Below are 26,426 nucleotides of genomic sequence, written 5' to 3'. Positions count from 1 at the left end.
AGAGGACACTAGATGCACACAATCTATATCGGGACGTATAATTGAGACTCGACTCAACCGTCGTCGTCATCCCCCATCTCCGTACTCCAGACTTGTACTTTTCATTGTACACTCAAATCATAGGATAAATATATGTCGAGCCATCAGTTGCTTCCATGGCGCCAGGCACCCTGTCGGCTAGACAACCAAGTACCGCCATGTACCTTTTCCAGTGCCCTGGCATGACCGCCAATCACAGCCGCTGTATTTACTTTTTTCCAGCCCATGGCCGTCGCTAGTGGGCATTTGTGTAACACATCCCTGAATCAATGTACTCGCAGCGACCTTTCTTGACAGCATTCAAGTTTGGCCAAAGCCAACCTTAGCGGGGGCGCCTGACCCCGACTGGACGCCATCCCTTTTCCTGACAACACAAACTCTGCATCGCCAACAGCGAAGCATCACTCGTTTGCTCGCTTCGTTTTCTCTTCACCCTTTTTTGTTTATTACTTCTTTTTGTCCGCATTTTTTTAGTGTAGCATTTATGATCCGATAAGCCATGTCACTCCCACAACGGCCCGGGCCTGACTCGCCCAAGGGCCCTGGCTACCGAAACTCCAGCTCACGGCGTCCCCGTGCTGTCGACATCGAGACGGGCGAATTCCACAGCGTCAATACTGCCAGCCAAAGCCACAGCCGTGGCAAATCCGGCTCTTCGTTTGCCGAGACGATATCCAACCCCAATGTCAATCCCGATACTGCGCCTCTCCATGGTGAGGGCTCGCCCCGCGCCCAAGATCAGATCTCGCGAAAACGAAGCCTGATTCGCCCCGAGCGCAACCGCATCAACAAGGACCATCGCAATTACCACTACCACAAACATGCCGCAAATATGAACGTCCTGCCATCATCCACCGGCAACGACCCTCTTCTCGAGAACCTCGACGCCGCAACCGAACGCTCCGGAGGCTCCCATGCCTACGAGACCGTCTCGGACAACTCCAAGGACAACCAGTCCCGGCCGCGCGAAAAGGACAACACACGCGGTTCTCGTCCCGTACGCGGCAAGCGTGCTAAGATCGTCAAGGAAAGCAAGATCAAGCCCAGGCGTAAGCATAAGGTTCCCGAGGGCAAGCTGCGGCCCCCGACGATATGGAACGTCTATTGCTCCCTCGTCACGTTTTGGTGCCCCGACTTCATCCTGCGCTGCTGCGGCATGCCCGCAAAGGCGCAGCAGCGTGCCTGGCGTGAAAAGATGGGTTTGATCAGCATCATTCTCATGATCATGGCCATTGTCGGCTTCCTCACCTTTGGCTTCACTGCCGCTGTCTGCAGCGCCCCTCCCGTCCGTCTTCGCAATAACAAGGTCAGCGGTGGCTATATGATCTTCCACGGTGTCGCCTATGACCTGTCTCAGTCTCACCACCCCGTCGCTGAGGGTATCCCTCGTCGTCAAGACGGCACTGGTGCCAACGTGCTGTATGATTTACCGGAAAAGCACTCTGGTCAGGACGGAAGTTTTCTCTTCCAAAATGTCAACGGCGCTTGCAAGGGCATCATCACAGCTGCCCCCAACTCCGATGTCCCTACCAACTCCAATGGCGACCTCGCCTGGTACTTCCCATGTACCACGATGAACCAGGACGGCTCCACGAAACCTAACCTGACCATTCCCTACTATCTCGGTTACGCCTGCCACACTTCCAACCCCGGCCGCGACGCCTTTTACAAGGGACTTAAAGGTGCCGCCGATGTCTACTTTTCTTGGGATGATATCCGCAACAGCTCCCGCAACCTCATGGTCTACTCTGGTAATGTTCTTGACCTCGACGTCCTCAACTGGTTCAACGAGACTCAGGTTGCCATCCCCGACCGCTTCAAGGAGCTCCGTGACACACAGTCCGCCGTCAACAAGGCCGTTCGCGGCCGCGACGTCACTCGCCTCTTCCAGAGCTCCGAAGACAAACAGTACGCCAAGTGCTTCCAAGAAATTATCAAGGTCGGCTCCGTCGACACTGAAACCGTCGGCTGCATTGCGTCCAAGGTTGTCCTCTACTGTGCCTTGGTCCTGATTCTATCCGTCGTCATCGCCCGATTCGCCCTCGCCCTAGTCTTCCAGTGGTTCATCAGCCGTACCTATGCCGCCAGCAAGACCTCGCAAACGTCCGACCGCCGTAAGCGCAACAAGCAGATCGAGGACTGGTCCGAAGACATCTACCGCGCACCTGTTCGTCTCCCTGGCGCCGGCAGCACCGTCGCCGGCTCGGATCGCAACAGCAAGCGCGCTTCGTCCTTCCTCCCGACCACCTCTCGATTCTCAGCCCTCAACCCGGGCGAGCGCGCTCTCATTGCCCGCGGCCGTCTTCCCACCACCATGGCCAGCCAGGGTGGCAGCAGTGCTCTGTTGCAGCCCAACTCTGTTTACAAGCAGAGCAACGATAGCCGTGCCAGTTTCCTACGCTCTGAATCCTACGGCCACGTGAGCTCGACCGAAGGACCTGGCCCTGCCGGTTTCATCCACGACTCTGTTGTTCCGCAGCCACCTTCGGACTGGATGCCCTTTGGCTTTCCGCTTGCTCATACCATGTGCCTCGTGACCGCTTACTCCGAAGGCGTGGAGGGTATTCGTACCACTCTTGACTCGATTGCGATGACTGATTACCCCAACAGCCACAAGGTCATCCTCGTTATTTGCGATGGTATCGTCAAGGGCAAGGGTGAAAATGTATCGACCCCTGACGCCTGCTTATCCATGCTCAAGGACCACACCACGCCGCCCGAGCTCGTTCAACCATTTTCGTACGTTGCTGTAGCTAGCGGCTCCAAGCGACACAACATGGCTAAGGTGCATTGCGGTTTTTATGACTACGGTGCCGACTCGCGCATCCCTCAGGAGCGTCAGCAGCGCGTGCCCATGATGGTTATAGTCAAGTGTGGTACTAAGAGTGAGTCCGGTAAGGCTAAGGCGGGTAATCGTGGAAAGCGTGACAGCCAGATCATCCTCATGTCCTTCTTGCAAAAGGTCATGTTTGACGAGCGCATGACGGAACTCGAGTACGAGATGTTCAACGGCTTGTGGAAGGTGACGGGTATATCGCCCGACTACTACGAGATTGTGCTCATGGTGGACGCCGACACCAAGGTCTTCCCCGACAGCCTGACGCACATGGTGTCGGCCATGGTCAAGGACCCGGAGATTATGGGTCTCTGCGGTGAGACCAAAATTGCCAACAAGCGTGCCAGCTGGGTCTCGGCGATCCAGGTTTTCGAGTACTTCATCTCGCACCACCTCGCCAAGTCGTTCGAGTCAGTCTTTGGTGGTGTCACCTGCTTGCCGGGCTGTTTCTGCATGTACCGTATCAAGGCGCCCAAGGGCGGCCAGAACTATTGGGTGCCGATCCTGGCCAATCCAGATGTCGTCGAGCACTACTCGGAGAATGTGGTCGAGACGCTGCACGAAAAGAACCTGTACCTGCTGGGTGAGGATCGCTACCTCACCACACTCATGCTGCGGACCTTTCCCAAGCGCAAGCAAATCTTTGTGCCGCAGGCCGTCTGCAAAACGACGGTTCCCGATGAGTTCATGGTGCTCCTCTCACAGCGCCGCCGCTGGATAAACTCTACCGTGCACAACCTGATGGAGCTCATCCTCGTCCGCGACCTTTGCGGCACCTTTTGCTTCTCCATGCAGTTCATCATCTTTGTCGAGCTCATTGGCACCTTGGTGTTGCCCGCTGCCATTGCCTTTACCTTTTACGTCGTCATCACGTCCATCATCCACCAGCCCGTCCAAATCATCCCGCTCGTGCTGCTTGGACTCATTCTCGGCCTGCCTGGTGCGCTCATCATTGTCACGGCGCACTCGTGGTCGTACGTCGTCTGGATGCTCATCTACCTCATCTCCCTACCTATCTGGAACTTTGTGCTGCCCACATACGCCTTTTGGAAGTTTGACGACTTTTCCTGGGGCGAGACGCGCAAGACGTCGGGCGATAAGAAGGGCGGAGACGGACATGAGGACAACGGCTCATTCGACTCGTCCTCAATCACCATGAAGCGATGGGCCGAGTTTGAGCGTGAGAGGCGGTCTAGGAGCGCATACTGGGCCTCGGGCTCTCGCGACAACTTCGCGTCAACGGGCGGATGGACGCTGCCGCCCGCCCCAGGCCAGGACGAATATTACTCGGATGCCTGAAAGACCAGCCTAATGTAGGAGAACAGGATATGGACCGGCGGGAGTTTGTTTTGCTTTATTTCGCGCACTTGTTTTTCTTGACGGTGGCTCAGTCTAAGCTTTCCTTTTTTTTTCACGCTTCTGGATCAGTGTTTTTTTCTCCATTAGAAGAATGACCTTGTAATTAATTTTGTTGACGACGCGAAAGGAGGTTGTTTGTTCTATATCTTCCTTTCCGGAGGCGTTTCATTAACCGCAGCTTAGCATACCTAGCCCAAAGTTATATACACTCGGCAACCTTTTTTTTTTTTGTAACAAGCGGCCAGCTATAGCGCAGTGTACAACCGGAGTACAGTGGTGGGTGAGTGTACAAATGGGGTGGTTCATATAATTGTTTCAATGTGACTCGGCGACATGCGTATTAAACGCGACTCATTTACATGGTCTGATATCAAATACAGTCACCTGGTATCAAGATTGACAAGAAAAGAAGGAAAAAATATTATTGCAGAAAATATATACGCCGGCTTTGTTAAAAAAGACATCATCATCAACAAGAACAAGGACAATCATGAGAGGGGTATCATCATTCTTCACTTCTTGGCCTCGACCTCGTCGCCCAGCTCCCAGGGCTTCAGGGGATCGACGAGCGTGGATATGCGCTGGTCGCCCCATCGACTACCGATGGTGACCCAGACGTGCTTCTGAGGCGGTAGGACGACGCCGACGCCGTGAGTGATGACCTCGCGGTGGCCGCGCCAGCGGAGGCGGTCATCGCGCGCCATGGAACTGTTGCCGAGCCCGCCGTTGGCCACCCACTCGTGGACGACGGTGCGGACAAACTCAATCTTGCGGCGAAAGTCGTTGGCCGCGGGAATGCCTTGCAGCGCGGGGTCGATCTCGGGTCGCCTCCTAGTCGACGACCGGGTCGCCAGGTTGCTGTTGGCAGTCGTGCGAGACTGGAAGTTGAGCAGCGTCTGCAGCGGATATGATAGAATCGCGCGGTCGTCGAGTGCGGCGGCACCGATCGTGCCCGTCTCGGCCAGTCGCTCAGCGGCGTCCTGCGGCAGGTGCCAGAAGTGGCACCACGTGCCCGTCGCGTCGAGTACGATCTTGGTGTGGTCGGGAAAGTTGAACTGGAGGTGGCCGTCGCCAAAGGCCCAGCAGCCCACGTCGCCAAAGCGCTGGTAAAACGTGACGAGTTCCGAGGGCGTGGCCTTTTGGCTCCTGGGAACGGGCTCCTCGGCAATGGCTTCGTCCCGGCCGTGGGCAATCATGTAGTTGGCAAACTTCTTCCACAGGATGATGCGCTCGCGTTTTCTGTGCGAATAAACGTCGCGGCCCGGGTTCATCTTGCCCGGCGTACCGTCTTCGTTGGTCGCGACGCGAAACTGCTCTGGCGAGAGCGACACTTCCGTCACACCGGCCTCGCCCTTGTTCTCGAAAAAGGTAATTAGCTGCGACATGGGGACTGGTTGGTTTCTGTCGAGGTACGACTCGTCTTGGCGGCGGAGAATGTGTCTCTCGGCGCCGCGGATGAAGACGCCGGCGGAAGGGAGAAGAGCCGTCTTGCTGCCCTCGGTGGTGGGAATGTCACGAAGAATGCAGCCAACGCTGCCATCGTTGAGGATGTAGCCCAGGCCAAATTTGTTGGTGTAGTCTACCCACTTGACAACAATGTGCGGTGGTGAGGGCGTCACCGTCCTCGAAGATACGATGGCCATGGAGCGCGCGTTAAGGGCACGATCTAGCTCTGTTTCTAGCTTGCGAAGGCGCTCGAGCACGACATCGGGGTTGGTGCCAGCGACCTGGGAGGGCTTCTCCAAGGGGCCAAAGAGCGTTGCGGTGTGAATAGAATTAGAGTTTTGCCTGGAGTGACCCAAGCTTACTGACGCAGAGGTCGACAGGGTGGCTGAACGCTCAACGGCATGAATGTTTGGGGCGGAGCGAATAGAAGGAAGTGCTGTACGGACTGCCGGGCGTACGCTTCTAATGGAATCGGGCGCTTCCTTGGGCCGCAGCGCCAACGAATCTGCGCGACTTCTAGTCCTTGTGCTCTGTGAGAGCGGCTCTGTAGAGATGGATTTTGCCGGTGGTGCGGCAGCTGGTCGGTTTTGGGCTCGTTGCTGAGCGGCAAAACTTTGCGGGGGTTGGCGAAGGAGACTGGTCTTTTCTGGGGGAGCTGTGGGTGCTACCGTGGGCGGCGCGGATGCCGACTGTCTCAGGCGCAGTTGCTGCTGCTCCTTGATCCAGTCGTCAAACGGCGTGTAGACAATATCTTCTGCCAGGGGAATGATGGGGGTCAGGCCTGCCTTCTCCTCGGCAGCCATTTCTTTCCAGATTTGCGTATGAACGAGCTGAACGTTGGCCATGGGGCCGATGCAGCATTCACGGCAGAGTTCCTTGAAGTTTCGCAGCGCTTGTGTACGCATGGCTGAGGGCATACGACCGTAGAACTCTTGTCTGTCTGGTGCTGTGTCACGGAGACGGGAGCTCATCTCGGATTCTCTTGGCGTGTAGCCAATTGTGAAGAACGGGTGCTGAATAATGGCATCTGGCTCCGGTCGTTGGTCTGCATTCTCCAGCATGATGGCTACTAGATCTTTGGCTTCATCGCTGATGTAACGTGTAGCGTCATTGACGGGCCATTCGTAGTCGCGCTCTCGGGCGCGGCGGTAAATTTCGTCTGTCGTTGAAGACTGGAAAGGAGGTTTGGAAGTAAACATGGCAAACCTACCAAATTAGCCGAGTCGGATATGAATGAGGCAGAAGACAACTTACATGATGATGCCGAGGGACCAGATGTCAACCATGTGGTCGTGGCCCTTTTTGCCCTTTTCCAAGATCTCGGGTGCAATATAGTTTGGTGTCCCGCAGAGCGTCGTGCGACGGATGGTGTGCATGTCCCTGCCGGTAACAAGGAGAGCAGCGAGACCAAAGTCGCCAATCTTGGCATTCATGTGGGCGTCAAGGAAGATGTTGCCCATCTTTAGGTCCCTGTGGATGATGCCCTTGCTGTGCATGTACTTGATGGCGCCGGCAATCTGGACCGAGTAGAAGCGGACCTCGGGCTCGGTCAGGCCCTTGCGGCGCTTGACCATGTCCATGAGGGAGCCGTTGGGGCAGAGCTCGAGGACGAGATAGGTGCTGTTGTGGAAGGAGAAGGCGCGCCAAAACTGGACAATGTTCTTGTGCTTCATCTTTGAGTGTATTTGGAGCTCTGTTTGGAACTGTGTTCGTTTGTGTCAGCGTGCCCTTGTCGTGAGAAGCACCTCTGGTATAGACGGTTAGAATCAAGCATACCTTTTGCTCCATCTTTGCCGGCATGTGGCTCTTGACTATCTTGAGGGCATAGACCTTGTTGGTTGGCTGGAGGTGGCCGGTGTAGCAGATGGCGAAGCCGCCCTTGCCAAGCAGCTTGCCGGTTTGGTAGACGGCGCCATCGGGGCGCTCGGCGGAGGCAGGCTCAAGGACCTCGGGCGGCGGCGGCGGCGGGTGCTCCTTGTCCTTGGCGGCCTTGAGCTGGGCTGCCGTCTTGGTCTTGCCGGCGCCGACGCCGTCGGCGGGCTTGGTCGAGGGCTTGGGCATGCGTTGCGCGTTGGCATCACGGGGCGAGAGGGCTTCAAGATCGGCGGCGCCTCTAGCAGCGAGCCGATGGGCCATGGCTGCGAGCGGCGGGCGGTGGTCGTGTGGTCGTGTGGTCGTGCCTGGAGGGCGATTGGAGGGTCGTCGTAGTTGTCGTCGTCGTCAAACGGGGGCTGGATGTTAGACAGCTCCGGAAGTGACACACGATGGAGGCATACGTCGCGGCAGGGGAAGAGGCGGCGAAGGCAAAACAAAAAAAGACTGTCAAACAAACGCTGAAGCAGGATGGGAAAAATAAAGTCTAGAAGATGACTTTGTGGAGTTGACCATGGCCTCGTAAAGTCGTGCTGCAGAACCAAAAGACCATGCGTCGTTGGCGTGGTTGCCCCGTGGTTTGTGTACTTTTTAGACATTTGGTTGCTGTTGGCAACGGAATTGAGGGGATATGATTGGCTTTTTGAGGGACTTTATGGAGACACGCGGCCTGGCAGCTGTAGCCTCCTGGCGCCCCACTTTGATGACTACACAGGAATCCGTTTGCTGGATGGGATTCCTGCAATCTGAGCAATTACCCGACGACGAAGAAATAAGCTGACAATGGTGCCGCTGCCGCTGTTTAAGCTGGGATCGCTGTTTCTGAGGCACATTTCCAAATATGGCGCGGTAGGTTATGTTGACCAGACCCCTGGGGTGGCCCTGAACCCCGCCAGCCCACCGACCGAGGACACGATTGCTGACGCAGACGACGGCGACGGGCAGAATCACATCAAGAAGCAGGCGCACGACCACGCACGGTTCCGCGCGTTCGCGGCGCGGTACGGACAGATGATGCATCAGCTCAACATGCGAATGTCGGTGGCGCTGCTGCGCGACCCGGAGGCCGAGCGGCGCGCCAAGGAGAAGGCGGAGGCGCCGACGGTGAAGACGGAGGCGCAGACGCGGCGAGAGGATGAGGCCAAGGCCCGAGAGGAGGAGAAGGCGGCCAAGACGAAGAGCACTGCACCGACCACCGGGCCCACGACGACGACGAGGCAGAGGCAGAGGAGGCAGCCGTTTCAGAACATCTGGACGCGCAAGTTCCGGGCGCTGCCGGAGGACAAGGCGGTGGACCTGTTCGCGGACGTGGTGGGCGACACGTTCATCCTCGGGGTGGCGGTGGCGCTGATCCTGTACGAGTACTGGCGGGCACAGCAGAAGCCGGACAGCAACAAGGAGCGGATCGAGGAGCTGACAAGGCGGCTGGAGGAACGGGAGGAGGCGGAGGAGGGCCGGCGACGGAGGTTGGAGGAGTTGGAGCAGGCTGTGGCGGCGCTGCGTGGTGGTGGTGGTGAGTCTGGGAAGAAGCAAGCGCCGGAGCCGGGGCCGGTACGGTCGGTGCCGGAAGCAGCGGCCACGGCGTGAGGAGCGGGCGGTGGAGAGGCGTTTATGATCTTTTGTTTGGGATCATGTGCGTCTTAGAATGTGTATATATTTGTATTGAAAAGCCTGTATATATGTATAGATGGGAAAGCATCCAACTCTGGGCGAATATAGAAGCGATAGTCTCGAAATCTATCTACTGTATTCCGTTACGAGAGGAGACGAAAATAGAAGAAGGGAGCACGGACACAGGCACACCAAGACATAGAAAAAAAAAACATGTGCACTGGACATCTGACATGGGAATGGCGGGATGCTGTGGGCGGTGACACAAGATCTGGCAGGGTCTGGGAGGGGAGGGGAGGGGGGAGGGGATGGGATCTACGCTGTCAATTGGAGGACGGTGGGCCAATGCGGCCATCGGCCTGGGAGGGAGGTCGGACAGGATGCACCAACTACCGAAGTGGAACAAAGGGCGGACAAGATGGAGAGAGATGGAGGGACGATGGACCGTCGGAGAAGGAGGCAAAGGAGGGAAGGAAGGGAAGAAAAGAAAGGTGCATGCGACTCCTTTGTCTACTGCGCCGTCGCACCCGATTAGGATGAATGCGACATGATGCATAGCGCGCGCGGGAGGCAGAAGTGCAGAAGTGCAGAAGTGCAGAAGTGCAGAAGTGCAGAGATGCAGACGCCAATATGCAAGCCAATCACATCCTTTCTGCGAGAGGTCTGAGGATGAAAAAAAAAGCCGATCAAGTAGCTCGCTAGTGTGCGGAAATCTGGATGGTTGGTCACTGATGGTAAGTGGTTGGTGAATGGTGAATGGTGAATGGTGAATGGTGAATGTGAATGGTGAATGTGAATGGTTGGAAGCAAAGACTTGGCCTTGGTGGGCTGGTGAGGCTAGTGGAGCGGATAGTAGGCGAACCAATGAAAAGCGCCGTAGAGCCGCCAGACTTCCTGATCGGGGCAGCGACAGCGACCATGGCTTGCAGGCTGCAGGCGCGGGATAAAAAGAGGGGAACAGGGTGTCGCTGTCGGCAGTATCGTTGATGGCCATGTGGGAAAAAATGGGCGGTGACTGCAGGAAAGCAAGAGCCATTATTGCTGTTAAAAAAAGACCTGGCTGGCTGGTGCGTGCGCAATGGTTCGTCGAGGGGTGGGCAAGAGGGGGGAAGCACAGACGGGACGGACCAAAAGGCAAGGTTATGGGGTGGACGACTCGGGGCTGATGCGGTGATGCCAGAGGGAAGAAGAGGGAGGAAGAGAGGAAGAGCTAATCCAGTAGGTAGGTAGGTACGCACAAAGGTAGGGTGGGTGTAGTAGTGAGGGTGCTGGTACTTCATCGAGAGCCGTCTTGTTGGACAGATTGTCTGACGACATCGATCGGATGTGCTTTGTCTAGGTACATAGTATCGTGCACCGGCATGTTGGTGTCCCGAAACTCAATGGCATCAAACAAACGGGAGGAGGAGGAGGAGGAGGAGGAGGAGAAGGAGGAGAGAATATTTAAATGTCTCTGAAAAGGCATGGCATTCAGACCACTGACTGTGACGAGCATCACACCGAGGAGGGTTGCAGTCGTCGACCCTTGGTGTCCTTGGTGTATGTATCTATGTACGTACTGTATGTATGTATGCATGGTGCCCTTGTATGTATGTATGTACATACTATGCTGGTCTGGTGCGGAGACTGAAGAATCCCCACACACAACGTCCAGCTGGCAGGTGGCTGGGCTCAAACGTGCCGTGCTTCATGTCGGAAGAAGGAGGGAGGAGAATCAAAGAAGAAGGGATGGCTGCTGCCAGATGGGGAACAAAATACAGACGACAAAATGCAATGCAGTGCAGAGTGGTAAAAGGGACCGAGGCAGAAGAGATGAAGATGAAAAGAACAAGTTCGGCTGCGGCTGACGTTGGACAAACACAGCGTTTGTGTAGGAGATGGGCGTACAGAGACGATGGCCGGCGGTTAGAAAGAAGAGGATTTTATTTTAGGTATTTGGTTGGTAGTTTTTAGAGGATTTTACTGCAAGATTTCTAGTAAATTATAAAAAAAAAAGAATGATTTGTCAGAGGGCCGTTGTCTGTCCCTCCCTTGACCAGCACCAGTAACCATCTTGGCCTGCACGCCTGCCTGTCACGTCACTGTAGCCACTGTAGACGAGATGCCCACCCACAGGCTTGGCACCATCTTTTGAGGTACCTATGTATGTATGTATGCAGTTCCCAGCCCTCGAGCCAGGGTCGCACCCCCAGCGGCGTATAATAATAACTGATCAATCACTGCACGGCGGAATTCAAATGCCACGCAGCAGAATTAGTACAACTAATAAAATAATAAAATAATAAAATGAAAAAAAGAGCAACCCCCCTGTCCCACACCACACCACACCACCTGGTCTACCATGCATGTCCGTGACCACTGACCCGTTGCCGCCCATGATTGGTCCCGACCCCATCGTGTAACCGCCGACGCCATCACCAAAGGAGCCATCGTCCTTCCACGGCCGGTCCATCTTGGAGGGCCGGTAGAAGAGGGGAGTTTGGCTGTGGCCGTTGTTGTTGTTCTTCTTCTTCTTCTTGTGCACTGCGTTACATACTCACAGGCCCTTTCGCAATCCCCTTTTCCGCTTTACCTTTCCCTCCGTCATACCTTACGCGCCCACGGGCCAACCGGCCGCCCTTACTTTTCTTGTTCCTTCCTTCGGCTCCATCCGCCACTTACTCAGTCGCTCCTGCCAGCCCGGGTCCAGGTCCAGCCAAGGCGGCTGTTGAGGGAACAAGGACCAGGACAATTCCCACATGCGCACCTTTTACACGACCATTATACGCCCATTTCTTCCACGCTAAACCCCTTGGCTTGAAATAGCCCTTGTTCTCTTTCTCGGAAAGCTTCTTGGCGGTTTGCCGACTGAACCTGGGCCGCTCTCTTAAAACACCCTACTCCCTCACTCTCAAACCCCGGCGCCGTCGCAAACCCGCATAATTCATCATCCCACCGCTACTGCTGCTGCTGCTCTGCTGCTGCTGCTGCTCGCCTCTACTCGCCTGTAATTTTCAATTTCTTGCCTCCAGTTCCTCTTCATCTCGACTCGAGACGTTTCCGCGACCAAACTACTGCCTCAGAAATTTTGGACAATTCCTCCGCCTCCCACTCCGTCCGATCTACGACAGCGGGGGAGCGTGTCACCAATTTGCGCTGAAATCTCGACGACAAACGGGTACTGCTTCATCATTCCACCGCCATATTAAAAAAAGGAAAAAAAGCAACAATACCAGACAAAAAGAATCTAGCAAATGATTATCCCGTCGCATACATGTCTGCGATTCTGAGACGTCATCACCATCACCATCGCCGCCACCATCGCCGTATGAGGCCGTCCTTCCCGGGACACCAGCAGCCTCTCTCATCACCACCGTCACCCTGATACACTCCCCGACCGTCGCCTTCATCTCTTTGGCCAGGGGTCGGTCTTCCATACAACCTCACACAGTCGTCCCATTTGACATCCGAAAAAAGGCAAACTTGAACAACCCCCGGCTTTTGTTGCCCCCTCCTAGTTCCGTCCCATCGTTTCCGGCGTCCACCTCTGCCGGGTGTGGGCACGAACAAGGCCCAAAACCCGTTGCCGCACCAAAACCTCAAACCTCAAACGGACCAAAGGACCCCCCTCCCCAAATTCAACCCCGGGGAGGAAGAGACGGAAAAGTACCTTTATCTCGTCTCTAATAAGAGTCTCAGGCGACCCGGATCGGAAAACGAAAGAAAAAAAAAAAACTCCATCAGTCCCTTCATCTGTACTTGGACCTTCATTCTCTCTCGTCTGAAGAAACCGCAGAGCGGGCTTTCGCTTCCTTTCCTTTTGGTCTTTCCGTCCTTCTCTTTGTTGGTTATTAGTTTGGGCTGGCTCCCTTGTTTATCTATCTTTTCTTGCCGGAATCGTCTTTTTTGTCGGAAATTGTTGGAATATCATAATCGCAATCATGGGCAGACTCATCAAGAACCACTGGGCACGCCTCATTATGCTCACCGCAGCTACCTGTACGTCGACTCGATCCTCGCTCTCGACATCATCGTGCCTACTTGGTGACCACATCCAGGAAAGTTCACTAACAACTCCCAGACCAGGTCGCTGCCGCTGTTGAAGGCTTCCTCTGGCCCAAGATCTTCTGGGACTTTGCCACCAAGAACCTCGACGCCGCCGTCAAGCCCATCCCCGTCCTCCAGCTGCTCAACCTCTTCTTCGGCCTCGGCATGCTGGCTCTAGAGTGGCCTCTCGGCGTCGTTGCCGGCACCAGTCTGCATCGCTCCCTCGAGTTCCGTCTCATCTTCCTCCCGCTCACCATCCTCGCCTCCATCCTCATGTACCAGTCCACGAACCCGGCCATTTACTACCTTATCGGCATGGCCGCTTATTTTTGGGCCTACAGTGAAGGCGAAGTACGTAAAGACGCGAATCAGTATTCTTTGGATCTCTATTCGAAACTAACCCCGACTCAGATTATATGCGCAAAGCCCTGGACGCTGCCTCAGCGGATGCCACGCAACGGTCTCTCACGAGCATGATTCTTCTCTTTTCTTTTTTTTTCTCTAACTATAGTCCTCTGAATGATTCTCACATCACTCAACGAATCTGCATTTTCGGGCGTTTATTCCAATTTTTTTTTTTTTTGGCTGGATAGCGGCGGTATTGGTAGACGGTCAATTGTTCGAGCAGTGTTACATCTCCTGTTGGTCAAACAAGCCAATCTTGGACTTTTTTCTTCCTCTCTCTATTACACACACTATTTTAACGCTCCAACTATATGACAAGACTCTCACATCCCACTTTGTACCATCCCTGGTGACTATTTCCGTAACTTGTCGTACCCGCCTTCCCTGTGGCGCCAATGTTGAAACGATCCCTGCCTCATTGTTGTCGCACCGCCATCATGCGCACGACAGGCTTGGCCGCCCACCACATCGCCCGGTTTGCCGATATAGTTCATTCCAAATTTAAATTCCAAATGAAATCTTGCCATTTTTCCCGCGTTCCTGGGTTTTCATCTCTTAACCGCCACCGCCACCGCCACAAGCGTCACACCCGCCCCTTTACGCGCGCAGCAAGGACTTTTGAAGTCACCATCGAAGCCAAAAATTTATAATCGTCATCAAGGGAGAAATCTTTTTTTTTTTTTGCAATCATCATAAAAGTACATTCATAAGCTACCTCCTCATGCTAAGGTGTCTGATTCGGCCGCTCGGCCCATTTCCTGATGAAGGAACAACTTTCCCTAAGCCAGGAGATTGGAGCAGGCCATTCCCGGCCCCCTCCCCCCCGCTCCCAGTCCCTCACTCACGCTCCGTCTACTTGGCGTTCATGGAGCTCATCGAGTCGTTCTTGGGTCCTTGACGCGCCGGCATCTAACCGCCGTCCAACAAAAGTCAGCATCGCATCACGTAAATCACGCTGCACACCGCAAACGAAGCGGATGGGGGGGGTTTGTCTTACCTCGGACTGTTGCAGGCTGCCCTTGTCCAGGATCTTCTTAATCACCTCGTCCTCGTCCTCCGTGTCGAACTCGGCGGCCAGGACATGCTTGGGCGCCGCGTCGAGCTGGCCTTGAGCACCGTGCCTAAGAAGAAGAGGGATGCGTTAGCGCGCGCACACACACACGTTGGACGCGGGGGGGTTGCCCCGGGCGGGGTAGGCGGTTCGAGACCACTTACTTGTTGGTGAGGAAGATGCGGAAGGAGGAGATGAAGTGAGCCATGGGGATGCTCTTGTCCGTCTTCCACTTGTTGTAAGTGTCGACGTCGTCGATGAAGATGATGAAGTCATCGTTGTTGCCCTTGTAGTGGCACTTGGTCTGGATAGTCTCGCCGCGGGTCATCTTGACGGTTTTGTGGTGTTTGCGGGTGAGGTCGCGTGATGTTCTGGGGGTCTAGCAGGGTAGAACTGGTGAGTGCTTGCTTGGTGATGTGAAGTTGAGAAGGTGATGTGCAAGTTGAGGGTATGATTCGCACACTAGATGAAAGTGAAGCTGGGATTGATGAATTGGATCAGGATGCAGCTCAATCAGCAGACTACGAGATGCATTTATAGAGCTGAAAGCTTGTTGGAGCGGGGAGCTGCTTCTAGAGCGTCGACGTCATCGTGATTGCTATGGTGGAGAACCCTGCAATGTCACGGCTGCTTTGGGACAGGTATCTCTCCACCCATTTTTGCTGGCAGTTTACGTCTTCCTGGTACTTTCTTCACCGCGAAACGCCCCGCCAATGATGGGTACCACGGCCCTGCCTCAAACAACGTCATCGTCCTCACATTGCCCTCACTCGCCAGGGTCAAGGTGAATCAATGCCAATATTAGACCCCTGTCAGGTACAGCCATCTTTTCTTGGTAGAATGTGGTAGAAGAAGCCACCAAGAAAGCCCGCTGCTGGGCCTGCTATTGCTATTCTGATTCGCTAAGTAGTGTACAACGTTAATCTGCCGACAGCTCCAGTTCCGGCTCTAGTTCCAGCTCCAGCCCACACCTCATCCAAAGAGTCCACGAAGGCTGCGGCCGTTGCAGTCTCTCTCCCCGCGCCAAAGTCCCCGGACGCTCTTCTCTGCCGTCTTGTCCGACCTGCCCAAACGTGTCTTGAGCGACCGGGACCTGTACGTTTTGCGCCTCTCCTCACTCGGTCTGAGCTTGAGACTTAATCTCGAGGAAGCATCGTCGCTGGGATCGTCGTCTCCCGAAAGGGTATCTGACCGTGCTCGTTGCTTTGTCCCGCTCGACTTTCTGCCAATTGAATTGGCAAACCCCGATGCACTAAATTTTCGGATCACAGACGACGCCGACACCCTCATCAGCTGCTCTGGTCTCGATCGTGTTGACATGCCGGGAAAGGGCAGCGCCTAGCGGCTCCAAACATCTGACACCAACGCTTCGAGACGAGCCCTTTCGCTACGATCGGGCGCTAGGACTAGAGTTCTCTGAGTCGTAAGCAGGGACTGTGAACGATTGATCGACAAAGTAGCCGAGCTGCTGTCCTTGACGCTTGTATTCTTCAGAATGACTTGGTTATGCGGCAGCCTCGCTCCAAGCGTAGTAGCGCGGTGAATCGAGATGCGCCGCGCAACCGATCCTGCTTTGTTAGCACGATTAGATCCTCAGGGTATTAGCATATTTACCTGGCTTTCCAAAAATGGATCCAAAGCCTTTGATATCTAATGCCAAAGTGGTGTAGGCATCAACTGCGCCTTCGTCTTCATCCTTGGCGCTGGTTGCGAGGTGCTCTCGCCATTCCGACTCTTCCCGTGCGGTGCATGCCGTCATAATGAGCTCGTATAATTGATGATCGCATTCAAATACTAGTTTCCAAGAAAACGGCGCGGTATGGCATTGCAAACCTGCAAAGTTAATTAAGCCAGAGTGGAAAGGAAAAGACCTACCTCGTCCATCGTCTGTCTCTTCCAGCTTGGCTTTGTGAATATTGATACAAGCCTTGATATCATAAACGGCATCCAATTTCCCGGTAGTAGCAAGGCAAAACACATCTCGGTACAACAGACATATCATGTACATGCCATCGACAGCTCGTGGTCCCTGCCAACAGATGTGCAATACTCCACAGAGTCGAATTTGCCCGAATGAACGAACGTGACTTTTGGAAGAGGAATCAAGTTTCTAAAAAGATTAGTGAGAGGTGATTACGGGAGCCGCAATACATACCCTTCTGGGAAATGCAAGTCGGTCTTGCAAAATCCATGTCTGCTCTAGTCGGGCTTTGGTGTTTGCGTCATCAGTGGCTTTGTTGATGACGCAGGTAGCTTCACGAAGGCGAATGAGAGTGCTTTCGACTTCGATGTGTGAGTTTGGACAATCACACACGGGCGTGGTCTTGAGGAGCTCTGCAAACAACAGTGGGTATCGACAGACGCGTTGAATGGGCTGGACGGTCAGCTCTGACTGCGAATTAATTTTTGGCAGTACCTACCTTGATCATCAAGTCATGAAGGGTATATGATTTTCGTACTCCGCGCTGTCTGATGGGGTGGAGTGTAGACGCCAGTGCCTCGATGCCTCGGCAGCTTTGACTTGGGTCCGGCAAGCTCTGGAGCATCTTCTCGTGGCGTGCACCGTATTCTTCATACACAAAAAATCTTTTGACCTGAAATAGACTTAGAAAAAAGAGTCGTGTAATAACTGAATTGAGTACATACCTTTTGGGAAAAGAGTTTGGCCACCTCAGCGGCGGTTTGGGGATCGGCCAGCATATCTGGTCGGCCGAGGTCGACGCTTGTCCAGCGTCGATGGCCTTTAGGCACAGTATCAGCATACGAGTATTCGGAATACGGAACCGCGCGATGCAGCTCTCCTAAAATCTCGTCGTGGAGGCGTAAAAGCTCCGAAAGATTTTGGTGGATGGCGAGCCGCAGCGAATCGTGGTCTGGGCAAGCGGCAAACGTCGTCACATATACGTTCATGAGCAGTCGAATGTCGCCAACATAGCTCTCCTCAGTCTGGATCAGCTCCTCCAGTATACGTCGGCGGCGGAGGGCTCTCTCGACGGAAAATCTGTCTGTTGGTGTAATGCGGCCTGTGCTCTCCTCCGAGGATCTTCCCAGTGGCGTCCGGATTGAGCGGCCAGTAGATCTGGCAATCCGTGTGCTGGATATGCTGACAGTGGCACTCCTCACTCCGGTCACAAAACCAAAGGAGGAGCCCGATGACGAATCTCGATGAATGAGCTGTGGCTTACCACTAAGGTCAAATAAAAATGCAGGCTTTTCATTAGCTAGCAGGTGCCGTTGGATGGTGCGTCGACGGAGAGAGGACATCCATCTTGAGAAGCGACGAACAGGCTGCAAGGTGACAATCTGGCTTGCATTATCGGAGCCCAATTGGGACAATGCATCTTGATAGGAGTCTTCGCTGTCGGTCGATTCCGGCAATGCAATTGATTGTGGTTCACAGTCTTGGGCGAAGCTGCAGTTGCATGGCTCGTCGAGAGAGGACTGACTGGATGGCTTGGTGTCTAGGTCGGAGCTTTCAAGGGAAGAGTCTGTAGAAGTCATTCTGGCCCAAGAAAGACAAGATTCAAAAAAGCTCCAAAAAGTCAAAATTGCACACCCCAGACTGCATGGGATGATGGGTGATGCAGCTGGCGGCCATGATGTGGACGAACGGACGGGCCGTTGGCGGGCGGAGGCGAGCAGCTGGCAGTGAGGTTACTGAGTGAGTGGCAGGCAGGTAGCGAACAAGGAAGGAAGACGCTGGAGGTCGGCCGGGCAGCGACGCAGATGCAGCTCCATCGCAGATATACCCTACCCACTCATATTTTTTTATGCATCTCGCAGGGTGCATCTCCGCCCGATCTCGTATCGAACGCATCTATTTCGACCATCGACCTAGCTCACCGAGCGCCGAGATCCAACGCCAGGTTTATTCGTCGGTTTTACTAACCGAGAGACTTATTGAGCCTGGGGCCGTCAAGCGCTAGCCAGGAGAGGATTGGCGGGCGGGAGATTCTCGGGGTTGGGCTTGAGGCACGTCGGCTTACTAAACCAGGTACTTCCGGGGACTTTACAGGTCCTCAGGCGCTTCCCGCCGGCCCTCCAGGCACTCTCGGGGGCTGGGCCACCACCAAAAGCCACCCAACGCCCCTAACGGTTAGCGCCTCCGGGGCCTTTTGCGCCAGGCCAACCCGCTGTGGACCTTTCTCATTGGCCAAGAACCAAACTCAAACGAACACGTACAGCATTTTCTTGGGGTCACCTCTTGGCCGACAAAAGTCATCGAAGCCACTGCATACACAGCCACGTGGGGCACGCAGCCTGACAAATCTCAGGTTTCTCACGCTTCCAAGCACTAGCATTCTGCTTTTCTCCTTGTTCATCGTCGGTCTGCCTTTGATTCAGTCGTTTACATCAAGGCGCCTACTTCAATTGGCCCCGAGCCGCATACGAAGCATCCCCAAAGTCGCTTTGACCATTGCCGACCTGCCGACTCGTCGCGACGCCAACACCATGGAGAGCGCCTTTGCCACACCCATTAAGAAGGTCCTCGCCAACTTCAACGTCAATGACCATGACGGTCTGACTGACAAGCAAGTTGACGAGCTGCGCGCCAAGCATGGTCGCAACTGTACGCCCAATTTCGCCCCAATCTCCTCGCCTCTCCTCTGACTTTACTGACTGTCGCAGCGATTCCCGAGGACCCGCCTACCCCTCTGTGGGAGCTCATTCTTGAGCAGTTTAAGGACCAACTGGTTCTGATTTTGCTTGGTTCTGCCGCTGTGTCGTTTGTCCTTGCTCTTTTTGAAGAGGAGGGCGGCTGGAGCGCCTTCGTCGACCCTGCTGTTGTGAGTGCTCGCCTGCCCCGTCAGCGCCAACTTAGCTAATTCTCAGATCCTCACCATTCTTATCCTCAACGCTGTCGTCGGCGTCTCGCAAGAAAGCAGCGCCGAAAAGGCCATTGCTGCCCTCCAGGAATACTCTGCCAACGAAGCCAACGTCATCCGAAACGGTGGCCACGTGTCGCGCGTCAAGGCCGACGACCTGGTCCCCGGTGATATCATCTCCGTTTCTGTCGGTGACCGCATCCCGGCTGACTGCCGTGTGATTGCTATTGAAAGCAACAGCTTCTCTGTCGACCAGGCTATTCTCACCGGCGAAAGTGAGAGCGTTGGTAAGGATGCTGGTGCTGTCGTCAAGGACGACAAGGCAGTCCTTCAGGACCAAGTGAACATGCTCTTCTCTGGTACTACGGTTGTTGTCGGTCGCGCTCGCGCCGTCGTTGCCCTCACCGGCTCCAACACTGCCATCGGTGACATCCATGAGTCTATTACTGCTCAGATCTCGGAACCCACGCCTCTTAAGCAGAAGCTCAACGACTTTGGCGACAGCCTCGCCAAGGTCATTACCGTCATCTGCGTCCTCGTCTGGCTCATTAACATTCCCAACTTCAACGATCCCAGCCACGGGAGCTGGACCAAGGGTGCTATTTACTACCTCAAGATTGCCGTCTCCCTTGGTGTCGCTGCCATTCCCGAAGGTCTCGCCGTTGTCATCACCACCTGTCTCGCTCTTGGCACCCGCAAGATGGCTGCCAAGAATGCCGTTGTTCGCAGCCTTCCCTCTGTCGAGACTCTTGGTAGCTGCAGCGTTATTTGCTCCGACAAGACCGGAACTCTCACCACCAACCAAATGAGCGTCAACAAGATTGTCTACCTCAATGAAGCTGGCCAGGACCTGATTGAGCTCGATGTTGAGGGCACCACCTTTTCTCCCAAGGGTGACATCCGAAGCAACGGCAAGGCCGTCAGAAACCTGACTGAACAGTCGGCCACCATTCAGCAGATGGCTGAGGTCGCTGCTCTCTGCAACGATGCTCACCTGGCCTATGATGACAAGACCGGCCACTACTCGAGTGTTGGCGAGCCCACTGAAGGTGCTCTCCGTGTCCTGGTTGAGAAGCTCGGTCCTATCGCTCCCGCCGGTACGAATGTCCACGAGGCGCTTCATTACGCCAGCGCAAATCTTGAAGAAGGCCTTCCTAGACTTTCTACCTTTGAATTCTCTCGCGATCGCAAGAGCATGTCTGTCATCGTCGCCGATGGCAAGAAGAAGAAGCTCCTTGTCAAGGGTGCTCCCGAGTCCATCGTTGATCGCTGCACCCACGCTACCGTTGGCGCCGATGGCAAGCGCGTTCCTCTCACTAGCAAGATCTCTGAAGTCCTCATGAAGGAAGTCGTCGACTATGGTAACCGCGGCATGCGTATCATTGCCCTTGCCAGCATTGATGATGTCTCCAAGAACCGCCTTGCCGCCACCGCCAAGTCTAACGAACAGTACGCTGAGCTTGAGCAAGACATGACTTTCCTCGGTCTCGTTGGCATGCTTGATCCTCCTCGTCCCGAAGTTCCCCAGTCTGTCAAGCAGTGCAAGGCTGCAGGTATCCGGATTATCGTTATCACCGGTGATAACCGAAACACTGCCGAGAGCATTTGCCGACAGATTGGCGTCTTTGGCGAGAGCGAAGATCTTACTGGCAAGAGCTACACTGGCCGTGAATTCGATAACCTGAGCCCTGGTGAGCAGCTTGAGGCTGCTAAACGTGCCTCCCTATTCTCCCGTGTTGAGCCTGGCCACAAGTCCCGTCTGGTTGATCTACTCCAGTCTCTTGGCGAGGTCGTTGCCATGACCGGCGACGGTGTCAACGATGCCCCTGCTCTGAAGAAGGCTGATATTGGTGTTGCCATGGGCTCCGGCACCGACGTCTCCAAGCTGGCCGCCGACATGGTTCTCGCTGACAGCAACTTTGCCACCATCGAGGTCGCCATTGAGGAGGGTCGCTCCATTTACAACAATACTCAACAGTTCATCCGCTACCTCATCTCGTCCAACATTGGTGAAGTCGTCTCTATTTTCCTGACTGCGGCGCTTGGCATGCCCGAGGCCCTGATTCCTGTTCAGCTTCTCTGGGTCAACCTGGTCACCGATGGTCTTCCCGCGACGGCTCTCTCATTCAACCCTCCCGACCACGACATCATGAAGCGGCAGCCTCGCAAGAGAGATGAGAAGCTGATCGGCGGCTGGCTGTTCTTCCGCTACCTGATTATCGGCACCTACGTTGGTCTCGCAACGGTTGCCGGCTACGCCTGGTGGTTCATGTACTACCCTGCCGGACCCCAGATTAGCTTCTCGCAGCTTTCCCGCTTCCACCACTGTTCGACCGAGTTCCCCGAGATTGGCTGCCAGATGTTCTCCAACGACATGGCCAAGGCGGGATCCACCGTCTCCCTCTCCATCCTGGTCACGATCGAAATGTTCAACGCCATGAATGCCCTTTCCTCGAGCGAGTCCCTGTTGACCCTGCCTCTGTGGAAGAACATGATGCTCGTCTACGCCATTGCACTGTCGATGGCTCTGCACTTTGCTCTGCTCTACACGCCCGTCCTGCAGACTCTGTTTGCTATCCTGCCCCTGAACTGGGTCGAGTGGAAGGCGGTGATTGTTATTAGCGCTCCCGTCATGTAAGTCTTGTATGTCTCCACCGTTTGCACACCTGCTAATTTGTCTAGTCTTCTCGATGAGATTCTCAAGTTTTTTGAGCGCCAGTTTTTCATGCAGAAGATTACTCCTGTGGCCAAAAGAGTCATCAAGAAGGACCTGTAAAAATATAGATTATCACAAACGAGGATAGACAGTTGCACATTTAGTAGAATATAAAAGTCTTTGAATATCTATTCGTACATGCTTTAATCCTGACGGCCCTTTAGTAATCTCTTGGTAATCTTGCCCTTTTCGATAATGTACACGTGGGCACCCCAGCCAGATAGGGCATCTCTATCGACAGCACACAGCAGTGCCTGGGAAATGGTCTCGAAGAGCGCATCGGGTTCCTAATTTGTCAGTGAGCAAGAGCAGACTTTTCGCATGTATCTGGGTCTGAACTTACCAAATCAGGCTCATACAGGCCCTCACACATGCCAAACAGCTGATCGGACGCCGTGCCAGCGACGATGAAGTCCTTGGCAAAGTCGATGCAGCCTATGCTGTCAAAGCCACAGATGAAGGGCTTGCCGGTCTTGGGGTCGAGGCCGGCGACGACGGGGGAGATGAAGTAGGGGCCAAAGCGGCGCTCGTACAGGGACGAGGAGACGAGGTTGGCAAAGGTACGCGGGGCAATGTCACGCTCCTCGCGAAGGCGGTACATGTTGACCTTGTAACGGAAGAGATCGCTGACGGTGCTGACATCGGTGGCGAGGCCGGTGAGGCCGAGGAAGACGTCGCCGTACTGGAAGATCTTGGGGAAGTTGTTGGACACGGTCAGGGCCTGGAGGCCGAGGCGGAGGTCGCAGGCGATGGCGACGCAGTCCTTGCCGACCATGGCGACGCAGGCACCGCCATCTGGGGATGGGTTAGTGTTGGCTCTTGAGTTTCGCGACGATGGAGGGATCGATGGCTTTGAAGGAGCGAGGATCGGTGGAGGGGGGACGGGCTACTGACTGATCGAAAAGGGAGACGACTAAACGCGAGATGGTTAACAAGACAACGCAGTGACGACCTAAGCAGACAAACGAGAGCTTACCATGGCGGGTATCTGAAGCTATGTGGTGTTGACAACGCGAGCCGGTATATACTGCGCTGATGGGTTTTGAAACACGGGGACTCTGTCGGATGGTCTATGGCACGGATTGGATTGATGTACTGCGGGAAGAGGGTTGGATGAAGCTCTCGCGGATATGATGAAGCTAGAGCTCCCCAGCAGCACGACCGGGCTGGCCAGGTAGAAGCGTAGCGCAAGGCAAACACGACTGGCGCGGCCAGCGGCCGGCAAATCCCCGCCTAAACCAACCACGTAAGCTGGAGCGTTGCCCTATGCTGCCTACTGAAGACCACCCAAAATACAGCGCTGAAGAGCGCTATAATTGCAGCGGTTATGAGTCTCGTTTGCCAAGCTTGTACGCCACCATGACCTGGTAAGCAACCCCACGTCAAGCTCCCACCTGCCTGCGGATTGTTCGAGAAGCTCGCAACGGCGGCTTAGTTGCTGCAGCTGTACCTTTCTGTCAACCTAGATAACGAACAGAGGCGCCATCTCAATACAATAGTTCTTTCATTTGCATCATCTCCCAGTTCTACCGCTGCCATGTCGACGCACGTCGTCGTCATCGGCGCGGACCTGCGTCGTGCCACTATCAAAGTCACTCCGGGCACCTACCTAATAGATGTCTTGCAAGAAGCGTGCAAGAAGCTCAGCATCTCTAGCGACAAGTTCATACTCAAGTAGGCATCTCATCTAACCACATATCTCTTCCCTTACTGACTGCCTACCCAGGCACAAGCAAAAAACAGTCGACCTCACCGTCCCCTTCCGCACCTCAGGCCTCGTCGGCGGCGCCAAGCTCGAGCTCGTCCAGCGCTCCAACACGCCGTCGGCCGTACAGATCGGTCTGCAGCTGCCGCAGCCCGAAGCCAAGGAGGTCCCCGGCGGCCGGCTCATCAAGCGGCTGCCCTCGGACCTCACGCTATGGGGCGTGCTGCGGCAGCTCGAGAGCGGCACCGACGCCAGCGCAGGGCGCAACATCAACATCACAGCGCGCGGAGTTGCCCGGACAAGCGCGGCTGGCGCTTTCGGTGCGGGCCAGCTATACTACGAAACTCCCGTCCTCAATATCATGGGCCGCGATTACACGACGTTTGCCGACTTTCAAAAGACGCTGGCGCAGCTCGGGCATAATTCGGGCAGCGTGCTGGTTCGCTTGACCTTCAAGACGACGGACCAAACGTTGTTCGAGGCCATGGAACAGATTGGCCAGTACTTTAAGGAGACGAGCGAGGAGAAGAGCGCACCCGCGCAGTCACAAGCAGGGGCGGATTCGGCACCGACAACAGAACCAAAAGCGGAGGAGGCGCAGCCCGTGCAGGTGTCGGATACGCCCATGACTGAGGCGCCATCAGCTACGCAATCACTCGCAGAGACGGCACCAGCAGCCGCTCCCGTTTCGGAGTCGAAAGATCCCTACGAGCCTGTCGGTGTCTTCCTGGCCCCGTCCAACAGCACACCCGCTGCAGCGCTGGCGCCGGCAGATGAGTCTGACTTTACACCGACCGTCGCGCATGCCAAGTTGCACCAGAGCCAACTGCAGCAAAGCGGACGCAACAAGCGACTGCCATCAGACCAGGAGCTCGCGGCCCGAGCGGCCGACGAGCAGGCTCGCGTCGCCGCAATCAAGTCGGTGCTCGTCAAGGTGCGCTTCCCGGACAACACGAGCAGCGACTGGCAGATGGACCACGCTGCGACTGGCGCCGTACTGCACGCTGCCGTCAGGCATGTCATGGCTGACCCGACGCTACCGTTTCGCCTCGTCCTTCCTGGGAGCACTCGACGCGTGGTCAGAGACGAAGCCGGCCCTACGCACGCCCTCATCGCCGACTACAAGATGCACGGCCGTGTACTCGTCAACCTGCTTTGGACTGACGACGTGCCGCCGGCGAAGCGACGGTTGCCGTTCCTCAAGGCCGCGATCGCGCGCCAGGGGCGCGAGATTGAGGTACCTGAACTACCTACGTACGAATTGGAGGAGACGACAAAGCCTGCGCCGAGCAAGGACGACGGCCGCGGGACAGACAAGGCAGGTGATGGCAAGGGAGGTTCCAAGGTGCCCAAGTGGTTGAAGCTGGGCAAGAAATAGTACAGCATATGCACATTACGCGGCGTTATTTTTAAGGTGCTAGAATCCACATGAAGTTTTTGTTCAATATCACGACATCCAACAGCATCGCACGTGTCTCCTGAGTGATCGTAAAGTGGTGGTATTCAGCGCATGTCGTTTTGTACGATGCGGCGGAAGCCTATATAGCCTGACCGAACTCGATCGGATCCGTGCAAGCCGTGTTTTTTGATGTAAAAATCCCAAAATGAAAATCCCACGCCGTTACAGTTCTTTAAAAAAAGGTTCATTTCATATGCTTCCGGGGGCTTTTTTTGTTCTGTCGGGGTCGCCAAACAAAGGGAATCTTCTTCCCCGTCGGGGGACTCCTCCTCATCTCTCCATCGTCTCCGTCACCAGGTGCGGAAGAACTCGTTTAGTGAGCGGTACGGCGGGAGTCGGCGATGACGCGCTGGAGCTCGTCGACCTTTCTCTTGGCACGGCCAAAGGTACCGAGCTGCGATGCCCCCGGGGGGGGGGGGGTCGGGGCGAGGACGCACTCTCTTCTTGGCGAGCTTGCGGGCACGCTTGTCGCGCGAGTTGCGGAGGAGTTCGATGACGCGGCGCTCGTAGGGGGCGAGGCCGGCGACCTCCTTGACGACCTCGCGGACGAAGGCGGTGCGCTTGCTGAGGTGGCCCTTGGTGCGGGAGACGCGGGGCTTGACAACGCGAGCAGTGGTCTTCTATATTTCGGGCGAAAAGTCGAATGTCAGCGTCCATCGTCTGCAGGATTGAAGGTGGTTGTTGCATTCTTCACTCTCGCGAAGAACCACTGAAGGTTTTTTTTTTCTTTGCAGAGATCCTCCACGAGGTGAGAGCATCATGACAAAACACGTACGTGACCCTTGTTGAGGCCAACGGCGAGGCCGGTCTTAGCAGTGGCTTCCTTGGCCATTGTATATATATTCCGTCGGGGGGAGGTTGTCGGAAGAGGTTGTCGTCGGTCGGTGGTTGAAGAACAAGGCGAAAATTCGAGGCTGGCTGGGGAACTCGAAATTCGCTGGATGGTGTGGGGCAGATAGTTTTTTTGCAGTTGTGCGTCACGTGCGCAGGGTAAGCGAGCATTGCCTGAGCTAACTCTTTATCTTATCGTTATCGATATTAATTGTTCTAAGAGCCAGCACAACAGCAAAATTTT

At 55.2% G+C, this 26,426-nt stretch overlaps 9 protein-coding genes across 9 annotated transcripts; 5 read left to right on the top strand and 4 right to left on the bottom strand.

Moving 5' to 3' along the window:
• Window positions 1–538: 538 nt before the first annotated feature.
• Window positions 539–4,174, top strand: ISF_04656 (chitin synthase 4; the record flags this gene model as incomplete). The annotated part of the gene is made up of 1 exon (XM_018848262.1): window positions 539–4,174. The coding sequence occupies one exon, from the start codon at window positions 539–541 to the stop codon at window positions 4,172–4,174; it is 3,636 nt and encodes a 1,211-aa protein (XP_018704596.1).
• Window positions 4,175–4,746: 572 nt separating this feature from the next.
• On the bottom strand, window positions 4,747–7,816 carry ISF_04655 (Serine/threonine-protein kinase; the record flags this gene model as incomplete). Its single annotated transcript, XM_018848261.1, has 3 exons — window positions 4,747–6,886; window positions 6,935–7,383; window positions 7,457–7,816. The coding sequence occupies 3 exons, from the start codon at window positions 7,814–7,816 to the stop codon at window positions 4,747–4,749; spliced, it is 2,949 nt and encodes a 982-aa protein (XP_018704595.1).
• A 519-nt stretch (window positions 7,817–8,335) lies between these two features.
• On the top strand, window positions 8,336–9,139 carry ISF_04654 (OPA3 domain protein; the record flags this gene model as incomplete). The annotated part of the gene is made up of 1 exon (XM_018848260.1): window positions 8,336–9,139. One exon carries the CDS (start codon window positions 8,336–8,338, stop codon window positions 9,137–9,139), a length of 804 nt encoding a protein of 267 aa, XP_018704594.1.
• A 3,944-nt stretch (window positions 9,140–13,083) lies between these two features.
• ISF_04653 (hypothetical protein) lies at window positions 13,084–13,666 on the top strand (the record flags this gene model as incomplete). Its single annotated transcript, XM_018848259.1, has 3 exons — window positions 13,084–13,141; window positions 13,224–13,540; window positions 13,601–13,666. 3 exons carry the CDS (start codon window positions 13,084–13,086, stop codon window positions 13,664–13,666), a joined length of 441 nt encoding a protein of 146 aa, XP_018704593.1.
• A 780-nt stretch (window positions 13,667–14,446) lies between these two features.
• Window positions 14,447–14,973, bottom strand: ISF_04652 (Ribosome maturation protein SBDS; the record flags this gene model as incomplete). The annotated part of the gene is made up of 3 exons (XM_018848258.1): window positions 14,447–14,503; window positions 14,592–14,715; window positions 14,810–14,973. 3 exons carry the CDS (start codon window positions 14,971–14,973, stop codon window positions 14,447–14,449), a joined length of 345 nt encoding a protein of 114 aa, XP_018704592.1.
• A 4,124-nt stretch (window positions 14,974–19,097) lies between these two features.
• ISF_04651 (calcium-transporting ATPase) lies at window positions 19,098–22,247 on the top strand (the record flags this gene model as incomplete). Its single annotated transcript, XM_018848257.1, has 4 exons — window positions 19,098–19,215; window positions 19,275–19,432; window positions 19,479–22,105; window positions 22,154–22,247. 4 exons carry the CDS (start codon window positions 19,098–19,100, stop codon window positions 22,245–22,247), a joined length of 2,997 nt encoding a protein of 998 aa, XP_018704591.1.
• An 83-nt stretch (window positions 22,248–22,330) lies between these two features.
• On the bottom strand, window positions 22,331–22,962 carry ISF_04650 (proteasome component PUP3; the record flags this gene model as incomplete). Its single annotated transcript, XM_018848256.1, has 2 exons — window positions 22,331–22,474; window positions 22,531–22,962. 2 exons carry the CDS (start codon window positions 22,960–22,962, stop codon window positions 22,331–22,333), a joined length of 576 nt encoding a protein of 191 aa, XP_018704590.1.
• Window positions 22,963–23,724: 762 nt separating this feature from the next.
• On the top strand, window positions 23,725–25,270 carry ISF_04649 (GLUT4 regulating protein TUG; the record flags this gene model as incomplete). Its single annotated transcript, XM_018848255.1, has 2 exons — window positions 23,725–23,861; window positions 23,914–25,270. 2 exons carry the CDS (start codon window positions 23,725–23,727, stop codon window positions 25,268–25,270), a joined length of 1,494 nt encoding a protein of 497 aa, XP_018704589.1.
• Window positions 25,271–25,664: 394 nt separating this feature from the next.
• Window positions 25,665–26,183, bottom strand: ISF_04648 (60S ribosomal protein L36 (TRP36); the record flags this gene model as incomplete). Its single annotated transcript, XM_018848254.1, has 3 exons — window positions 25,665–25,721; window positions 25,789–25,971; window positions 26,127–26,183. The coding sequence occupies 3 exons, from the start codon at window positions 26,181–26,183 to the stop codon at window positions 25,665–25,667; spliced, it is 297 nt and encodes a 98-aa protein (XP_018704588.1).
• Window positions 26,184–26,426: the final 243 nt, after the last annotated feature.

This window comes from Cordyceps fumosorosea (assembly GCF_001636725.1).
Source record: "Cordyceps fumosorosea ARSEF 2679 chromosome Unknown scaffold_10, whole genome shotgun sequence".
Taxonomy (NCBI): domain Eukaryota; kingdom Fungi; phylum Ascomycota; class Sordariomycetes; order Hypocreales; family Cordycipitaceae; genus Cordyceps; species Cordyceps fumosorosea.
This window is presented reverse-complemented; position numbering and strand designations above follow the sequence as displayed.